The sequence below is a fragment of the Diabrotica undecimpunctata genome, chromosome 6 (genome assembly GCF_040954645.1).
Source record: "Diabrotica undecimpunctata isolate CICGRU chromosome 6, icDiaUnde3, whole genome shotgun sequence".
NCBI classification, from domain to species: domain Eukaryota; kingdom Metazoa; phylum Arthropoda; class Insecta; order Coleoptera; family Chrysomelidae; genus Diabrotica; species Diabrotica undecimpunctata.
Genome location: NC_092808.1, coordinates 124,348,295 through 124,368,346, shown reverse-complemented (window position 1 = coordinate 124,368,346; position 20,052 = coordinate 124,348,295). Strand labels below are relative to the sequence as shown.

The 20,052-nt window shown below is 35.4% G+C and overlaps 1 protein-coding gene across 3 annotated transcripts in view; it reads left to right on the top strand.

Moving 5' to 3' along the window:
- The window catches only part of LOC140443823 (epidermal retinol dehydrogenase 2-like), a 164,611-nt gene that overhangs the window by 143,684 nt on the left and 875 nt on the right, over positions 1-20,052 (top strand). For all 3 annotated transcript variants that reach the window (XM_072535292.1, XM_072535291.1, XM_072535290.1), the window contains exons 3-5: positions 2,360-2,484; positions 9,332-9,442; positions 15,975-16,339. In XM_072535292.1, the coding sequence (XP_072391393.1) occupies positions 2,360-2,484; positions 9,332-9,442; positions 15,975-16,339 (601 nt within the window). The remainder of the gene's footprint in view (positions 1-2,359; positions 2,485-9,331; positions 9,443-15,974; positions 16,340-20,052) is intronic.

Genomic DNA, 20,052 nt, shown 5'->3' with positions numbered 1-20,052 from the left:
TGATGTTTCCTTATTGTGATCACTGTAGAACTTTATGTCCTCGTCCTATTCTTCACTAGAATATACAAGTATTTTTTTCGTGGGATTTTATCTTTGGTTTTTTCGCGGTTTTAATGTATACAGTCAAATTTAAATCGAGTGGCGGAAAATTCGGAGAAAATTAATCGTTATTTTAAATAGATAGATTTAACTGATTGCAACCATTTAAAAAATTGGTAATTACTTTGTAATTAAGTATGCATCACATCGATTTTCCAAAGAATTTTTTTCATTCATGATAATATATTTACACGGATTCATCACATTCTCATTCAGACACATAGTGTCAGAACAAATCAGTAAATAGCATCAGTGACTGAAGTTCTTATTCGACCAACATTCAGCTATATTTAGCGACATAATAAGTCACTATAACGAAACATGATTATTTCAAAAAAACAAAGATTGAATGCAAACCTGTACATTCACAATAACGAAATCGAACGGGTGCACAAATATAAATATTTGGGAACAAGCGTTAATAACAAAAATGACATCACAGAAGAAATAAAAACTAGAATTGGAAAGGCTCGAGCTGCTTTTGTTCATATATTGGAATATCTTGGTCATGTGATGAGAGGGAAAAAGTACCGATTGCTCCAGTTAATTATCCAAGCAAAGATTCAGGGCAAACGAAGCGTGGGGAGACGACGTGTATCTTGGCTGCGCAATTTAAAAGACTGGTTTCAGTGCACATCTAACCAATTATTTAGAGCAACAGCTTCAAAGATACGAATAGCAATGATGATTGCCAAACTCCGTAGAGGAGAGGGCACTTGAAGAAGAAGAAGAATAAGTCACTGAATATTATTAGTGACTGAAATTCTTATTCAAGGATTAAAACAAGGAGACGGGCAAAAGGTAATCTCTTAACAAATAAATCAATATAATAATAACACTATATGGCGAAACAGACACATTAACACTGAGATGAAGTCAAGAATTTATAAAGCCAGTGTAAGACCAATAACGGCATATGCCTCAGAAACAAGACCCGACACAGCCACAACGCAAAGGCTACTAGAAACGGCAGAGATGAGAGTATTGAGAAGAATTACAGGAAGTACGCTGAGAGATCGAAAGTAGAAGTGAAGACATTAGAAGAAAATGTAACATACAATGTATTAATAAATGGACATAAAATAGAAAAAATGAATGGAATAACCACATCAGCAGAATGAAGGAGACCCGTGTCTTTAAAATAGTAGGAGTCTTTAAAATAAGTCACCAATCGACAGAAAAAGTATCGGACGACCGCGCAGAAAAAAACAAGTGACAACTTTCCATAGAGGTATTAATCCGCCAATGAACAAGCAGAATTGCTTATAAAGAGGAAGAAGAAGAACTTTGCATTAATGCGAATGGATGCTGCTCGATGCTAGTATAACTTTTATATGATATTTATGTTAACCTTGACATTTCTATAGACACATTTAGTGCAAATAGTGGTCGTTTGGGATTCCAACCTGTTTCTAAAACCAAATGTGTTTCATCTTGTTCGTCTTCATACTGATTACTTATTCTACTGTGGATAATACGTAGAAAGATCTTCAAGGTTCCAACACCTACTGTTGTTTCTGTCTATAATAATAATATAGTGTATTTATGTAAATTTACCAAGTTGTTCGAATTTCTTCTTCATCTACTATTATTTTTCATATCGAGTCAGTTGGTTTATGACGAGTTTTCTTATGCTACATACCGGTTTCATTTTATGGTTATTATAAATTAACTGGAGTAATAATGAAGCAAATCTAGATGTTTTTCAAGCTGTTTATAAAAATTTTCAATTCTGTCGGCACTTCTCCAAGCAGACATTAATTTCTGTCTCTGGTATTCCAAGCAAACATTAATTTCTCTCTCTGATACGTTTCCGGAAAAAATATATTAAATAAAATCTTTTAGTCAAGGCAAGATATATCAACCATATATCTTGCCTTTTTGACATTTTAACAAGTACTGCTCACACTTCAATGAACTACAATAAACTGAAACTAAATATATACAGCGACAAACATCAATAAGTTGTAACGAATAGCAATGACATATGCCTCCCGAGTGTGTCTCGGGAGGCATGTCTCACATTAACGACATTAGTATCTAGAACTAAAAATTTGCTATCGATAGCTATTTGTTACACTTAAAACGACGTACAAATACCATTTTTATCGATACCGCAAGATGCGACGGTTTGACCAATTTTTCTACAGCACCGTTGAAAAATTACGCACATGCAACTGGGGATACGTGACGCAGTCAAGGTGTTAATTAGTTTTAGGTGATTACATATTCCTGTTGTTTAATCTAGATTTTGTTACAGCTGTGGAGGAAACCGTAGGATTAGTAAAAGGAGTAGGTGGTAAAGCCTATGGATACAAATGTGATTTAGCTGATAAGGAAGATGTATATAGAGTAGCTAAGAAAACACAAGAAGACATTGGAGATGTAAGTATTAATATAATAAAATATATTAAAAGATAAAACGAATTTTAAGTCATGTACAAAGAAAAATTGTTAATAATCTTGATTTAAAGCATTAACATGTTTTTAAAAATCTAAAAATGTTAAGCATATCTTCAACCAGGCCGTATTTAAGAAAGGAAACTCAAATGTAGCAATTAGATCAAATACCTCTGAGTGAATGACTATGGAGATTAAGAAAAATCCAAGATATTTGAAGATATCGGACTAAAAACCTGGGCGAAATAAAGAAAATGCTATAGAAATTAAATATACTATGAAATCGAAAGCTTGACGGCCAGTATAAGAATTATTCATTAATCGTCTTTCCCTAATATGGAATGGATGCCTATAGGTTTAGTTTATGTTCCTCATGTCTATCCTTATGTTATGTTTTACTCCTATAGGTTGCCCGTTTTCTAAATAAAAGGACCGAAGCGTGAAAAGTTTCAATATTTAACGACTTATTTGTAATTAAACTTAAGTTTAATTACAAACTTAAATTTAATTACAAATCAGGAGTTATTGTTATCCTATATCTACAAGTATCTCTAGTAGGACTGTGTGACGGGCTTCTGGATGTCGATCTAAACGACCTTCTGACCTCATTCTTTGGTTCTAGCTCTGACGTCACAATGGGCGGGGATTTTAAAAACCTTTCCAGACATTTCTAATTTGTGTGTATTTGTCCCGTAAGAAGTTTGAAATATTGTTTTTTTTTTTTTTTTAATTGTTTGAAGAATAATAAGGACTTTTGGTTCTGAACGTTCATTCTGTGCGATTGGTATTATTTGTTGTTCGTAAATTTGTGAGGTAAGAATATCAAAATATTAAGATATTTATCAAAGTATTAAGATTTTAAGGTTATGTTATGTAACGATAAGACTGCCAAAGAGAATTGAAATTATAAAAATAATACCTCAATCAACCTCAGTCTCTCAAGTGTGAATTTGTCTGGTCTTAAACTATGAATCCTTAGAGCCCCATGAACCCTTAGCTGGTAGCAAATAAAACAATTACTTAACTAATCATATTTATTAAAAATAAAAAATAATATTTAAGTAGCAAAAACAACCCTGCCAATGCTTTATAGTAAATAAAGTTGGACGATACTTATGGCATCGATGAGCTGCTTGCTACTAAATATGTGTGGCCTCCCAATTAGGTGGTTAGGTTCTCCTGGCAGCTTCAGTTATTCCATAAATTCTTCAATAAAGTGTTTCAATGCAGCCAATAATTCTCCAATAATGCCAATAAACTAAAATACAATGCCTGTATTAGAGAAACAACAAAAGGGGTTTAACTTTCTTGCCATTTTACAAAATTACAATTAAACAAATAGAAGATGGTGTTGCGTAGCGCAACCTAACATTATGATCCAAATGACGAACACACTTTTTCTTCAAAATAAACAACTACTTTTAGTTTTAAGTCGAGTTGTACCCGAGAATGCACGATAGATATTACATATATTCTTTGCACAGAATTGCGAGATTATCACGTACTCTCTTCTCAATTTTATTAGAAAAAAACATAAGTCATTGTCACTGTCATATTTGATTAATTAATAATAATTTGCTCATTTTTTCACCACAGAATGTTTAACTAAAGCAAAATAAAGTTTTTCAAGTTGTAAGTGTTTTTTAAAGTGTAATCCGAGAAGGGTGATCGCCAACTTAAGGTAACACATTTTAATTAATTATTATAATTCGAACCAGATCGAAGGTATTGCCCCAACAGGCAGTGAGCAACACTTCAGGAGGAGAAGATAAAATCCCCCGGTGTTCTACAGATGGCAAGGATAAAATAAAATATAATTTTTATTAAACTTAGTTAAATTTTGTTAGATTCCTACATGCACAAAGATTGAAAACGTGGCTTAAAAGAAGTAATTTTATAAATATTGAAAATGCTGTCAGAATTATAGAATATAGATTACAATGAAGGTACTCACCCCAAGAGAATTCTGCAGACCATAAAATGATTATAATAATTCCTACCTTCTTTTATAAATTTTAATTACAGACAAAAAATAATCCCACTACGTTTAGAAAAGTTGATTGACAGAAAGTAGGGATACTGAAATAAAGTTAGCACAGATGACATAGGACGTATGCCTATGTCAACATAGAACAGAATATTTAGTCTACCGGACAGAGAGAAAGGAGGCAAATATTTATTCTACCGGAAAGAAAGAGAAAGAGGGCGCCAACTAGTTTTTTGAAGAAAAAATAGTAAAAACGAAACTGAAAGCAAAGGAATTAATAAATTAATAAAGAAATTAAAATAAAATAATTATTTAAATACGAATTAATAAAGATGTGACGTTTATAACGTTACAATTACAACATTTAAAAAACATTTTTTTAAACACTCATAACAATTTGGGTTTCCACAGAATGTTATATTACAACTTAAACTACGAAAAAATGAATATCTTTAGTTTTTTACAGTATAAAATCACTCGCAATGAAAAAACGAATAAAACATTAATTTAAACATTTTTCAGCTTCATAAATAAAATTCAATGATTTATTGATTTATTTTAAAATAACCATGATAAAAACAACAGCAAAATAACTTGAAATACAGTGAAAAAAACAATTAAAGTTTTAATCAAACAATACCTTAAATACACAACCTTAAAATATGAACATTCATAGTAAATATCTTAATACTTTGATATTCTTACCTCACAAATTCACAAACAACAAATAATATCAATCACGCAGAATGAATGTCCATAACAAATAACAAAAATCCTTATTTATTCTTTAAACAATTAAAAAAACAAATATTTCCGACTTCTTATGGGACAAATATACACAAATTAGAAATGTTTGAAAAGATTTTAAAATACCACGTCCATTGTGACATCAGATTTAGGTAGTCCATTAAAACTTCTCCTGTTTTGATTTTGAGATTTTTGTTAAAGATTTTGCAGTATGGTACAGTAAATTAAATTGTTAATGAGAACTACCCTGGCAGATACGGTTATAAAGATGAAAGATCTTTGATAGGCAACTATCAGCAATGTTGTAAAACGTATATCTATACTCAGTGAGAAAAAGTTTCTAACGAAAAATACACAATGAGGACGAAAACTGGCGAAATAGGTAAATACAAGCTAGAAAAAAACGTTTTTTAGAGGTTAAAGATTTAGTAAACGGAGGCAATAATCTCGAGTTTCTAAACAAGGTAAACTCAACTGTCGGCAGAGATCTACGAATAATTACGAATATTGTAAAGTGCAATGGCATAAGAGAAAGTGGTATGTTTTAAATTAACTATTTAAGACTAAAATAACAGGTCCCAATCAGAAACCAGCTTTATTTTGTTTTATAATAATGAAAGTCAATTAACAACATTAACAACAAAATTCGTGGAATATAAAAACATTTAAGCTTGATAATGATTAATATTAATAAAATGGAATTGATCAAGAAAAAAAAAACAATTTTTCAAATTAAAATACGTAGACGAATGTGCTCCATTTTGATACGTGAAACAAAAAACTGAATTTTTGAACTGTATAACAAATGTGGGACTATAAAAATTAAATATTTTAGGTTAGATAAAGAATTAGAAATTTTTTAACGAATATGAAACTTTCTGTAGTTAATAAAGAAATTTCAAACATACAAACGTTTTTCTGTTTAGTGAGCCTCATCATTTAAGGACATTGGCGATTGTCACGGGCTACTTTATGCTGTCTAGTAGTTCTGAAGAGTTCGACGGTTGTTTTTCCACTTCACGCCTTTAAATTTTTCAACTAGGACGTGGGGTGGGACGTTTTTGGTTGGGATGAACGCTATTTGCCATTCTTTCAAAATTTCTTTGGTATCACTTCATGGATTTCATTATTCAATTCCATATTTCGATCTTTGTTAATAGTCTTAAGATTTCCGAAAGTATGTATTTAATGCGGTCCCGTAGCACATTTGTTATACGTTTTAGTGCTTTTTCAATTTCCCGTTTGGTAATTGCAGGTCCATTTCTTCTTGGTTCTATTGTCTCCATTTTTTCGTCATCTTCAAATAGCTTTTTTATATATTCCTCGCATCTATTTATTTTCTCTATACTTTTAATTATTATTGTGTTCAAATCCATAAGGAAAAGTTAATTTCCTGTAGTCGGCAGTATACCATATAATCACAACAAATTTAGTAAAAAAAATCTTTTGTAAAAGGTATATTTATTTAAAAGAACCCTTTCGGGCTAATTACAGAACGTTTTCGAAATAAATATTCCATCTTCAGTGCTGCTACAAGATATATATGTCGTAAGCCACTAAATACATGTGAGAAAACCCTTTTAATGCTATTAAATTGTTATTGTATTAGATAGTTGTTGTAAATTCTACTTCTCCTTCTTCTTCTTTTTATATAGACATGACTCTGTCTGTTTTTCAATGTGCCTCCACTAAGTTGCCGTTCCATCGTTTTCGTGGTCTTCCTACTAATCGTCTTCCTATTGTGGAACCGTCTCTTGCCGTCTTTACTACTCTATTTATTGTCATTCGGCTTATATGATCGTTCCATTCTACTATTCCATTTCTTACCCAGTTCTTGATGTTCTCCACCTTGCATCTACGTCGTATATCTGTACTTCTAGCTCTGTCCCATAGTGTCTTAACATCAATAATTGTTCTAAGTGTTTTCATCTCTGCTGTTTCTAACATCCTTTTTGTCCTCTCTGTGTCAGGTCTTGTTTTTGCCGCGTATGTCATTATTGGTCTGATGACTGTTTTGTAAATTCTGCCTTTCGTTTCTTTCCCGATATTTTTATTTCTCCATATTGTTTCATTTAGGCAGCCTGCGCCTCTGTTTGCTCTATTCACTTGATCTTCCACTTCGGTTTCGAGCTTTCCGTAGCTAGATATTTAAATTCCATCACTTGTTCTATTATCTGATCTTCCAGCTCCAATTTACTCTTGTAACAATGCATGTAACTATGTGTAACCATTGTTATCTTTGTAAATTTGCTGTTGTAAAATCTTCAAAATAAGCCAATTGGCAGCTTTCAGCTTGGTTGGTAACTTATATTAAAATTATCTGTAAATATATAATTGAAGTACATAAATTTAAATTTTAGGGAAGTTATTTTTGGAATTTCTACACATCAGTATTATCAACTCGAAAATACAAAATTAAAATTACTACACTGACTTTATAGTTTATAGATAAATCACAATGGACTTCGTTGATCATCTACTAATTACAGCCTTAGGCTATGGCTCCACGAGCGACAGATTGTCGCTAGCAGTAGCAGTAAAATTACGGCGACAGTAAAGCAGTAAAATTATGGCTCCACGAGCGACAGTTTACAACGCGCATGTCGCCGCGTTTTGGTCTTGTAGTGGCTCCATGAGCGTTAATATGACGCAGCTACAATCAGTGGTATCCTGTCCGTTTATATATTGTCCGTGTATATAGCAGATAAAATAAATAAATAAATAAGTAAAATAAATTCAGACCGATAATACAATAATATAGTATGGATAATCTATCATTTCAACAAAAAGTTGCTTTAATATTGGCATTGCGCCGTCAATGTAGGTTTAAAAAACAACGGAAATGGTGGATTCACCCTGTTCTAGTGCCTAGACAGACAGAGGGAAATTTTTTTTCTTTTACACAACAAATTAAAAGAATATCCTGACAAGTTTTTTGAATATGTCTTCTTTTAATTTTTTATTATGTGAAATAGAAGATGTCATACGAAAATAGGATACATCAATACGTGATATCCTAAGCCCAGAAGAAAAATTAGCAATTACCTTAAAGTAAGATTTCAAATTAAATATTTTATAATCCTATACATGTATCTACCTAAAAATAAAATATTTAACTATTTAACTTTCATTAGAATCAAAAGGGGCCGCCACCACTTCTTACCTCTGCGTATTCTGTAATTCGCTACTGAATTATCAAGTAGATCGACGGCTCCCATATGTCAATTATATTCATTTATCATATTGGGTTGATGTAATGAATCTTCCTTTTCCAATATCTAACTTGCTTTTTTATGTTACAATAATTAAAAAAATTCTGATGCGACATAAAATCTGCTTTGTTGCATTCCTTTATTTATGTATAATAACAATGATTATTAAAATTTTATTTATATGATATGATTAGACAACCACTTATATAGAAATGAATCACCAGTTCGAAGAAGGAAATCCAAAAAATAAATTTTCGGGAAATCAATAAAAACTGTTTATTCTCTCTATTCAACTTTTTCTTGTTTAATAATGGCATCTATTATAAAGTACAGTTTGATACGATTAATTGGGATTGAAACAAAAACTATCCATTGATTTTTGTTATCTAGAATACCGATAAAGAAAATATTGGATTTATTTCTTTCTTAGAACTTATAATTTTTTGTTATGATTTGAGACAAAAAATTGTATGAAAAAACTTTAAAGTAATTTATAAAAACAAAGAAACAACTTAACAAACACAGAGAAATAAAAAAAAACAAGAACAATAATATCCGATTAAATGGCAATTACCGCTACAAGCGACAAATTACTGCTAGTGGAGCCACAAACGTGCTGCAAATTACTGCTAAAAAATAGGTCAGGATCTATTCGAACGCGACACGACCTTGACGACGCGTCTCGGTCTCGAAACGAAGCGACAATCTACAGCGCGTGGAGCCACTCAGTATCACTGCTGTTGTTTTAATTTATCAAGCTACATTTTACTGCTACTGCTAGTGATAATCTGTCGCTCGTGGAGCCATAGCCTAAACCTTGAGTCTCTCTGAAACTACTTCTTAAAATTACGGGTTTTGATTAGTACTAACCATGTGTTTGTTTTAGGTTTCTATTTTAATTAACAATGCGGGTGTAGTATCTGGACACACGTTGCTCAATACCCCAGATCATTTAATAAAAAGAACGTTTGATGTAAACGTGATTGCTCATTTTTGGGTAAGTATTATATTTCAAATTTCTGAAATAACTGCAAATATATCTAAATAGTAGGTCATACTATTGTTTATTTTGTGGAGCGTGTGATGGGTAGTCTCTATATGATATCAACAAGAAAACTAGTATGAATTTAATAAGAAATATTGTAATATTTAATAATGGTTTAAATTTAAAAACACAAAACAATAATAGAAAAACAAGAAAATGGGAAAAACACCTTAACTGGAAACTCCATGTAGGCAATCGACTAAATTTTTTTTTGCATTTCTACCCCACCAAACAGTTTTTATTTGATTTTATATTTTTTTTCAAGTTCAAATGTAACTTGCCATTTAACAGCAAAATATCTCACAACCTTATGTAAATGCTATTAAAGAATTCTATGAAGGCTTTTTTTTCGTCTTTATAGAGGGGGGGTCTGGAATCTTTAAAAGACATTTCAGTCCAGGACGCCACCTGACTAACTTTAGTGCAGGATTCGTTCTTCGTACTTCCGGCGATAGTTCCCGAGGTACTTTAAAATGCTCTCTCGTCGCCGAGTCTACGCCGAACGCCTACCTGCTAAACCAGACCCTCCTCTGTCATCCAGAGACCGGGAGGGGAATGGCCGCTGTAAGGCCGGCATCACTTCCGAATCACTACCTTTATTCATTCATTCTCCATTCATACACATCCACACTCTATTTATCAACAAGGAGGTTCCCTGTCTCATTCCAGGTAGCGCGTAGAAGACACTCATCGCTCCTAGTTCGGCATTATTTCCAGATGGGCATTTGCTCCTTCCCCACAGTCTGACTCACGCATTCCAACTCATACAGTGTGACCCACTGTTCTAGCTTCACCTTTCAGCATCATTCACTCTTACCTTTAGCGTTGGTTTAGCAGTCTTTCTTCCTCTTCCTTTTTCTTGATCACTGCACGGATATAGCTGTGTATGTTAGTCCAAACTAATTTATTTTCAATCATTCTCTCAATCATTTCTCTCACTGTAACAAAATTCACACCTGTCTCTCTCTCCATTCTGTTCCTTTCCACTATCCATCTGCTGCAATCTAACATCGTATGTGTCACAGTGTCCGAGTATCCACAGTATAGGCATTCATCTGTATCAGCCTTTCCGATCCTATAAAGGTAGGCCCTAAAACACCCGTGTCCTGTGAGCACCTGCGTCAGGAAATAATCCAGTCGCCTGTGGCCACAGTCCACCCAATCTCTTATGTTCGGGATCAGCATTTTCGTCCACTGTGCCACATCTTCCATGTTGTTCCATTCTTTTTGTCATCTTTCAACTGACCTTTCCCTTTCCTGTCTTTTCTCGGCCACAGTAAGGTTTGGACCTCTTCTCTCATAAAGCTCTTTTCTTTCCACCGCCAAAACATGCAACGGAACACATCCAGTGATGGTCCATAAGGCTGCCGCAGACACAGTTCTGTAGGCGCATGCCACTCGCAACAGACTTGTTCTGTCTACTCGTGTCATGAGACTCCTATAGGCAGTTATCTCTACCGCCTCGCTCCAGACTGGTGCCGCGTAGAGGACGATCGACTGTACAACACCGTGTAAGACCCTCCTCCTTTCGGATTTGGGTCCTCCAATGTTCGGCATCACCCTCCCCAACGCAGCCGTACTATTCGCAGCCTTCCGGACCACCTCCCGCACGTGCTCTCCCCATTTTCCATTCTGGTGCAATGTCACTCCTAGATACTTTACTTGTTTCTTAGGTGTTAGACATGCCCCCGCATATTTTAATTCAATATTTTGCCTGTTCCTTGTCCCCTTCAGAATGATGGCTTCGGTTTTCTCTGTCGCAAGTTTCAGTCCATCCTGCGTCATCCATTTCTTTACAACGCCGCCAGCGTTTCGAACCCGGTATTTGAGATCTGGCTCATCCCGGGCCACTACCAGTACAGCGAGGTCATCCGCGAATGCGAAGGGGGTTGTACCCTCTCCGTATTCACAGTGCATAACCCCGTCATATGCCAGATTCCATAGCGTCGGGCCCAAGACAGATCCCTGGGGTACCCCGGCCGTCACGTCCACGATCGTGCCCTTTTCCACCATAATCCTTCTCTCGGGCAGATACTCCGCCACCATATTCATCAGGTAACCAGGACATTCTCTCTCCTCCATTGCCTTCATTACCTCGTTCCACTGCAACGTATTGAATGCATTCTTAACATCAAACAACAGCAGAGCCGCCCAGCGATGTTCATCCCCTCTGTTGCGCAATGCTTCGAGTGCACTCATGATTGCATCAATCGTGCTTTTCCCTTAACAAAAACCAAATTGCCTCCTTGATAAACCACCTGACCTCTCAATCATGTCGTCTATGCGTACTCGCAGCATCCTTTCATACAGCTTACTGATGCATGGAAGCAGCCAGATGGGGCGATACTTTTCCCTAGCTTTGGGAAGCAGTATTAACCTCGATGTCCTCCAAGGCTCAGGAAAGGTTTGTGCTTCCAGCAGTGCATTCATGTGTTCCAGAAGCCACGCAGGTTCCACCCGCCCTAGACCTTTCACCGCCTCAGGTGGTATCTGATCTAGTCCTGGGGACCTACGAGTCTTCAGTGAACCCAATGCCTCGATAAGTTCATCCATGGTAAAGGGTGCAGCTCGCTCAGCTCCTTCATCCCTCCACCATGACATCTGCCGTCCGGAAAGAGCTCTCTTGTTACCTCAAGCTTCTTATCCATAGGCATTTCGTAAGGAGAATACTATGAAGGCTACTTTAGCTATGTAAAAATACGGAAAGGCTACTCAGAAATGTTTTCAGTTAACCAAAGTCTAAGACGAGAATGCTGCATGTCACCAACTCCTTTTAAAATATACGGCAATGCTGCACTGAAACTATGATGTTAAGTATTATTAACCTAGTTTTCAATATAATTAGTGTCACTGTAACAGATAAGTTCCTATTTTCTTTAAAATGTACCACTGTAATTACTTATTCTAAAATAGTATGAATTTTAAATGATTTGATATAATCGAACAAAATTACTTAAGTAATAGATTTATAATACAGGAGTAAATGACTACTTTTAGTTGCAGCTATTATGTTAGTGTAAGAGAGAAGAGAAATTTTTATTAATTTCTCTCATGCGAAACGGTGTAATTCAAGTTCGGTTTTTATATTATGATGAGAAACTTGATCGTTGTTGGTAGATTTAGAGGTCAATATCATATTACAGGAAGAACTAAAAAAGATACACTCAAATAATAAGATATTATACAAGGTGTTTCACGACGAGCTTAGACTATCTATATATCGAAAACTACTTATAACGATATTTATAAAAATTGGTTTATCAGGATTACAAGTTATGGCAAACTTAAAGAAAATATTTTGACAGACATGCCACCTCCGGTTATACCGAAAGTGAACAATAACTTCGGTATGTTAAATAGAACACCCTATCTATTATTGCATTTTTAGATTTTGTTTAAAATTCTAGAAAAAATTCGTATAAGGTACAATAGATAAGTAAACTTTTTTCAAAAATTTTGGCAGATAGAAAAAATTTTTTTAATGTTAATAAATAATAATAATATAATATAATGAATATTATATTATATTATTATATAATATATAATAATATATGTATGTGGGTATGGAGTGTGAGCCGTATGGCTAAATCTGGATAATATAATGGGAGTGGGAGTTTTTACCAATTCTTCTATCAGGCGCGGCCCCCTGCGAATGGGGCATACGTTCTGGGTATTTTTAGCATTGATACCCAGAGGGTAGCAGGGTTACCTACCGTGGAACAAAAACTGACACCTGGCAGTAGGTATAGAATGCACACCCATGAAACTGAAGATTAATGATTTATGTTTAGGGTCGCTGCCTGGGGATCGCCAGGGTACGTCTGGAGCCGGCGCTGGACGTGACAGCATGCGAGACGTCGATGGCAGGGTGTTGAGAAGGCGGGCCCCTGTCATACAATCAGCTACAGATCAACAACAACAACCACAAGGGAGCCAAACAACAACAAGAGCTCCACTCGCTGAAGGTGCTGCGCTGGAACATCAGCCGGTGCTTAATCAAGCGGGACGACCGAGGCAGCGCATGAAATGGACTGTGTCTATAAATGAAAACATTTTGCGTTTATATTACAAGGTGACGAACGTCGGTCGAGAAACGATCGGCTATCGACAACATCTGTATGCCGAATTTTGCAGGGAGTACCCAGAGATTCAAGTCTCTGAACAGCGAATAGCAGATCAATACCAGGTAATTATAAAAAATAATCTTATCCCAGAGACTAGAGGCGATACCATCAGAAGCAAAGTCGAACGGGAGATTCATAACCAAGAGCTAGTTGTGGATCAAGTCCATAATGAAAACCCGTATAAGCAGATTCCTGAGCCTCTCTTGCAAGAAACTCAACCTGTAAATAAGCAGCAGAACAACAAAGAGTTGCACGATAGCATGGTAAGAGAAATGGCACGTGCCGTACAAGAGTTTAATGGAACAAACCCACTTAGCAGACCACCGCTACCAAAAATAAACTCTTGTAAGAAACTAGGTGCGCTGTTACAATTTATGAACACTGAAGTCCTACCCAATTATATCGTGGAGGCTCATACATTAGAATATTTGCATATGCTGATTTACTGTGCAGCAACAGCAATTGCTAATGTTATGGGCATTAAGATCAGAACACGAAGGGGTACTAATATCGAAAGGACAGATAACAGAGTTGCACCTTGGGAAAAACGGCTGCTAATTAAAATTGAAGCATTACGTAGGGACATTGGTCAAATCACGGAATATGTTCGAGGAACAATAAGTAGAAAAGTAATCAGAAGATCTGAAAAAATAATGATAACGACCGCAAGACACTCACAATATATAATCCAGCAAACAACACAGCACAACAGTGCCTGGATACATTAAAACAAAAACTTTCCGTTTACTTAGGCCGGCTAAGGAGATACAAAATTGGTAACAAACGAAAATCCGACAATATCCTTTTTGAGAATGCCAAAAAAGCGTTCTATCGAAAACTCAATTCTACTGCAGAAAGTGCCAATAAATCGTACCCAAGCCAAGAAGAAATTCATGAGTTTTGGGGAAATCAACTTTCCACACCAGCTGCTCTTAACACCAATGCTGGATGGATCGAAGATACGGCGCACAACTGCCAACACTATGTTACTGCTCCCTACGAACCCTTTACTACTGAAGAAGTTTCAAATATTATCAAAGAGCTTCATAACAGGAAATCTCCTGGACCAGACGGCATTCAGAACTTCTGGCTTAAGAAGTTCTGGAATATTCATGAGTGCTTATCAGCATTAATTAATCACAGTATTTCTAATCCGCAGGAAATATCATCTTTCCTAACCCAGGGAACAACTTATTTGATACCAAAAGATCAAAATAACACCCAAGATCCAACCAAGTATCGCCCAATTACTTGTCTTCCAACTCTGTATAAATTGGTCTGTGTAGCCCGGCGTATCTACCAACATTGTGCTCTAAACAATATCATAGAGCCTCAACAGAAAGGGTGCGCTAAGGGTTCCATGGGCTGCAAAGAATAACTTATCATCGACTCTGTCGTTTCTAACCAAGCATAAAGCAAAAAAAGGAATCTTTTTAGGACTGACTATTTGAGGTTGAAATTGGCACTAGACGCAAACCTTGGACTCGGCTTCTTAAAAAATAGGAATGTGTACAACTGGGCACAATGGCAACATGTGGTTATCCATCAAAGTTGTTGCAGATGACACAAATCTCTTAGATACGTAGAAACATAGAAACAGTGATTACTCTTTCAAAACTGACATATTACATACAGTATAATTTACTATTTCCAACAAATTTGCCGGTCTTTTCCGATTAAATTAACCACGTCTGTTCATCTTGACCAAAAATTCAAACCTAAAACTTTAATTCATTCGACCTCCCATGTACCGGCTGGCTCCTATGCCACCACTTTTCCCTTCTCCAACCCCGCGTACCAGTCTTCGCAACCGAATTCTTGTTAAACCGCTTCAAACTATATTGCAAAACGACTTTGAATCACTTCCAGTTTTTAAAATTGTAGAACTAAGCGTACAAATAAATAAAACCATATTTAAAGTCGCAGTTACAAACATGTTCAATCCGATTGAACACATATGGCATGAGCTAAAAGCATCGGTAAGGAGAAGTAATGTTTCGCCCACCCTAAATTCATCTATAGTTCGTCTAATTGACGTGAGTGAATTATAAATGGAGTAAATATCCAATGACAGCTGGAAAAATTGTGTTGCCGATGTTCTAAAGATGGAAAGATCTTATATAAATACAGATAGGTTGCTCAAAGAAACAATTATTATAGATCTAGATAACGACAGTGATAGTTAAACTTTGTCCATGTAATTTTTTTTTAATTGTTGATAACGGTGTAAAACCAGCTTTAAGACACACCTTAATTTTGAAAATAATTTTCTCAAGTATTTTTGCCTCTGAATATTTTAATTTAGACTTAACAATTTAATCCTCAACATTTTAATATTCTAACAATAATTTTATTTTTAGACTGTTAAAGCGTTCTTACCCAAAATGATAGAAAAGGACAACGGTCATATAATAACAATAGCCTCCCTTGCTGGCCACATTGGAGTACCAAAACTAGTAGACTATTGCTCATCAAAGTACGCTGCTGTTGGCTTCGATGAGTCCTTAAAAATAGAATTGGAAAATCAGGGTATTAAAGGTATAAAAACGACAGTAGTTTGCCCTTATTTCATTCAACAAACGGGAATGTTCGATGCAGTCAATTCTAAATTCTTTCCGAGACTGAAAGCAAACGATGTAGCCGATAGAACTATCGACGCTTTATTGAAAGATGAACATATAGTAATTGTGCCTGGTTATTTTAGATGGTTCATGCCTTTAAAACTGTAAGTATTGCTCTAGTTATAATAATTATTGATGTAATATAATTTTATTGTATTGGGTCGTCTAGAAAATCTTCTTAGCATTGCGATTTGACCACAGTGGTAATTTATTTCTTAACATAGTCTCCTTTTAGCTCGTTAAACTTGGCCCAGCGATCCTCTAACTTCTTTAACATTTCTAAAAAATACGTTTCTCGAGGTTTTCAAAGCCTTGAAATTCTCAAAGCCTTCCGTGACGACGATAACCTCTTCATTCGATTCAAATGTCTATCCTGTGATTTACTTTTTCAAGTTTGGAAACAAAAACTAATTCAATCAATTTGGTCGTGGCGACGGCGCGGCGGTGGTGTGAACCAGGCCTTATAGAAGAGCACTTTTTCTTCGCGCAATGAGACCGTTTTTTCTGCAATTTGATGTCGAATTGACTCAGTAATTCGGCATAGTAGAACCCTGTGACCGTTTTGCCCTTTTCCAGGTTGTCAATCTAGATTACAGCTTATGAATCCCAAAAACAGGGTGGCCATACGAGCGACCGTAGGAATACGAGCCACGCGATCTTTTGAGATGCCTACTAACTCAGCTATCTCGCTCTCCTTTAATCACGTTATTCTCGGAAGTCGGTTTTCATGGCACCTGGGCGTGACTTATTAAAAACCGACGTGCAACCACATTGAAATTCGTTAAGCCAACTTTTGACGATCGATATCGAAGGAGAAAAATCACTGTTCACATGATTCAGGCGCTCTTTGATTTCACTTCATGATTTCTCTTCACGATGTACTACACGATAGTAAATTTCTCTTGTGATAGTGGCGCCATCGGGCCGTGAGGCTAAGTACTTATCGTACCGCAAAAAGTCTATAAAGAATTATTGCAGAGTTAATCAGAGACCTGGGGGTTTCTAAGAACATGATAGGGATATTTCCAAATGCAGTCTTAAGTAGAAATCCTGCATTCCCTAGTAATTTAAGTATTAAGCATATCCGATGCTACGACTATGATTATAAATTTTACAGTGTATATACAGTGTAATACACGATATACAGCAAAAAAAATTGCAACCAAGAGTAATGTAACACTTATTTTTACCTCTTTGGCCCACAGTGAATATTTTAACGTTGCAGTAACTTTAGTAAACTCTTTTAATCGTATTATAAGTAATTATAAATAATAAAAATGCCGGGAGCAGAATTTTTACTTTTAATAGAGCCCAAATGATTGCATTGTATCAAGAAGGCGGTACCTGTGGCGGTACCAAACTGCGGCGGTTCGGTGCAGGGTTAATAGAACAATTCAACAGTTCCAAGAAACACGAAATAATGATTCTCGGCCCAAAAGTGGGCGAAGAAGAGTGGACTTGAACGGCAAGATCGTTATACGTTTGAGTATACCAGAAGAAGCCAATCGATGCTTGCTCGAGCAATACAATTTCACTTCCAGCGGACGTTTAAACGCGTTATATCAGGTCGTACCGTATCGAGAAGAATTCTTAACTTTGCTTGCATTATCATCAACCCTTGAAGGGTCTACTAATAAATTGTTAGTAAAAATAGAGACGATTCCATTGGAGCACATAGCTGGCTATTGCTCCAGAAGAGAAATGTAATTTTCGCTTTTGAACAAAAGTAGAAAGACAAAATCCATTAAATATAGCTAGGCAAGTCGCTCCGGATTGAGGTGGCACCGTAATATCTTGGACTGGCATCAAGTACAATCGTAGAACAGACCTTATTTATGTACCATATACGACGAACGCTCATTTTTACTTGGAAAGCGTTGTAAAAATAATAATTTATACACTAAGGTAAGAAATTGGCAACAACTTTATCTTTATAGATGATAATACCCGTTCTCATTCTGCTAGAATGGTTCAAATGGCTCTAGATGAAGCTCAAATAACACAACTGGAATGGCTCCTTTTTTTATCTCCGGATATGAATTCAATTGAACATGTTTGTTACTATCTTTCTACAGCCATAAATCAAAGAAATAATCCTCCGTGAAACCTTGAGGACCTGATTATAACCGCTCAGGAGGAATGGAATTATTCCCAATAATGTTCCCATTTATCTAAAGAGACAATTAATTACCTAATCACAGGAATGTATCCAAGAGTACAGGCGTTCATTACAAGTAGGGTAGGCAACACTAGTTGTCTAGGAATGGTTTTAGAATTATGGAATAAATTTTTTTGTAAAAATTTATTTTATATACATTTTATTTTGCATTTTTGTATGTTGGCAACAAATAAAAGCAATAATATATCACTATTTAAATGCCACAAAAAAATAGCTTCAGAACAATATATCAATACTTTCCAAAGTTTTTTGTTCCTAAATTCCGTATTCGTTTCAACTTCCTAGCAAAGGTCTATGTCTATGTATTTGCGAATTGTCAAGTTAAAAAACAAATAAGTGACAAAAACTGATAAAGATTCTCGTTAAGATGTTCGAACAAAATCCGGATCCGCAAAAACTTACCGAGGTACTGTAGATAAAAAATAGTACTCTCTTTTTTTTAAGAAAATTATGTAAGGTCCCAGAACGAACAGATGTTGTATACGGCATTATGTGTAAAACCTGTCACTAACATTTATAGATTTAGAGAAAAAAAATTAAGAAGAAAGAACCTAAGATGAATATTACACTGACGAGGAGAAACTAGTTAAGGAGGCAAACTGGATACGTGTAGAAAACTACAAAAAGCTTCTCCATATAGCCTATTTCACTATTACTTGTCATGCCAAAATTCTATGAAAAATTGCTCTTAAAGAGACTGAAACAGATGATAGAGGGAAAAAAATTTAATTTCTAATCATCAGTTTAGGTTTAGAGAAAGGCAATCAACGATAGATCAGGAGCATAGAATAAAAAATATAGTAGAAAGCTCTAGAAGACGGAAAAGCTCGATGTTGCGCAGGCTTTTAACAAAGTGTAGCATGATATCATAAAATATGGTGCTACTTACCAAAACAATATTCTTAATCACTAGAATCTTATATATCCAACAGATATTTTCGAGTTAAACATGAGGCAGTATATACCTACAGAATTAGGAAAAATTAAAGCTGGAGTTCCACAACGAAGTGTCCAGGGACTAGTGCTATACCTGCTCTATCCCAGAGATATCCCAACATTAGACATTTAACACAAATGCGGCATTTGCAGATGACACACGCAGGTTAGCAGTCGAAAAACGTTACGTGGAAGCAGCAACCAAACTACAAACACCTGTTAAACGAATTAACATTTAGACCAGGCGATGGCGTATCAAATTCAATGAAACAAAATCTATTCATGTCAATTTTACTAACAAAATGGAACAACATATTCTAGTCAGCATAAATAGGAACCAAATGACAATGAAATACGGCAAAATATTTGGGTATGACATTAGATTCAAAACTACGCTGGAAAGCGCATATTGAGGAAAAAAAAAGAAGTAGGAATTAAATTCAGTCAGATGTACTGGTTAATAAAAAAAATTCCCCTCATGTCTACTTACAATAAATTGTTTTTATATAAGAAGTTCTTAAACCGATATGGGCATACGGATACAATTATGGGGCTGTGCAAAAGAAAGTTACATTTAAATTTATACAACGTTATCAGAATAAAGTGTTAAGGAGTATAATTAATGCTGACTGGTACTTCAGAAACTGTGATCTTCATCGAGACTTTCAGATGGATAGGTTAGTCAGACAATAGGTAAGTTTG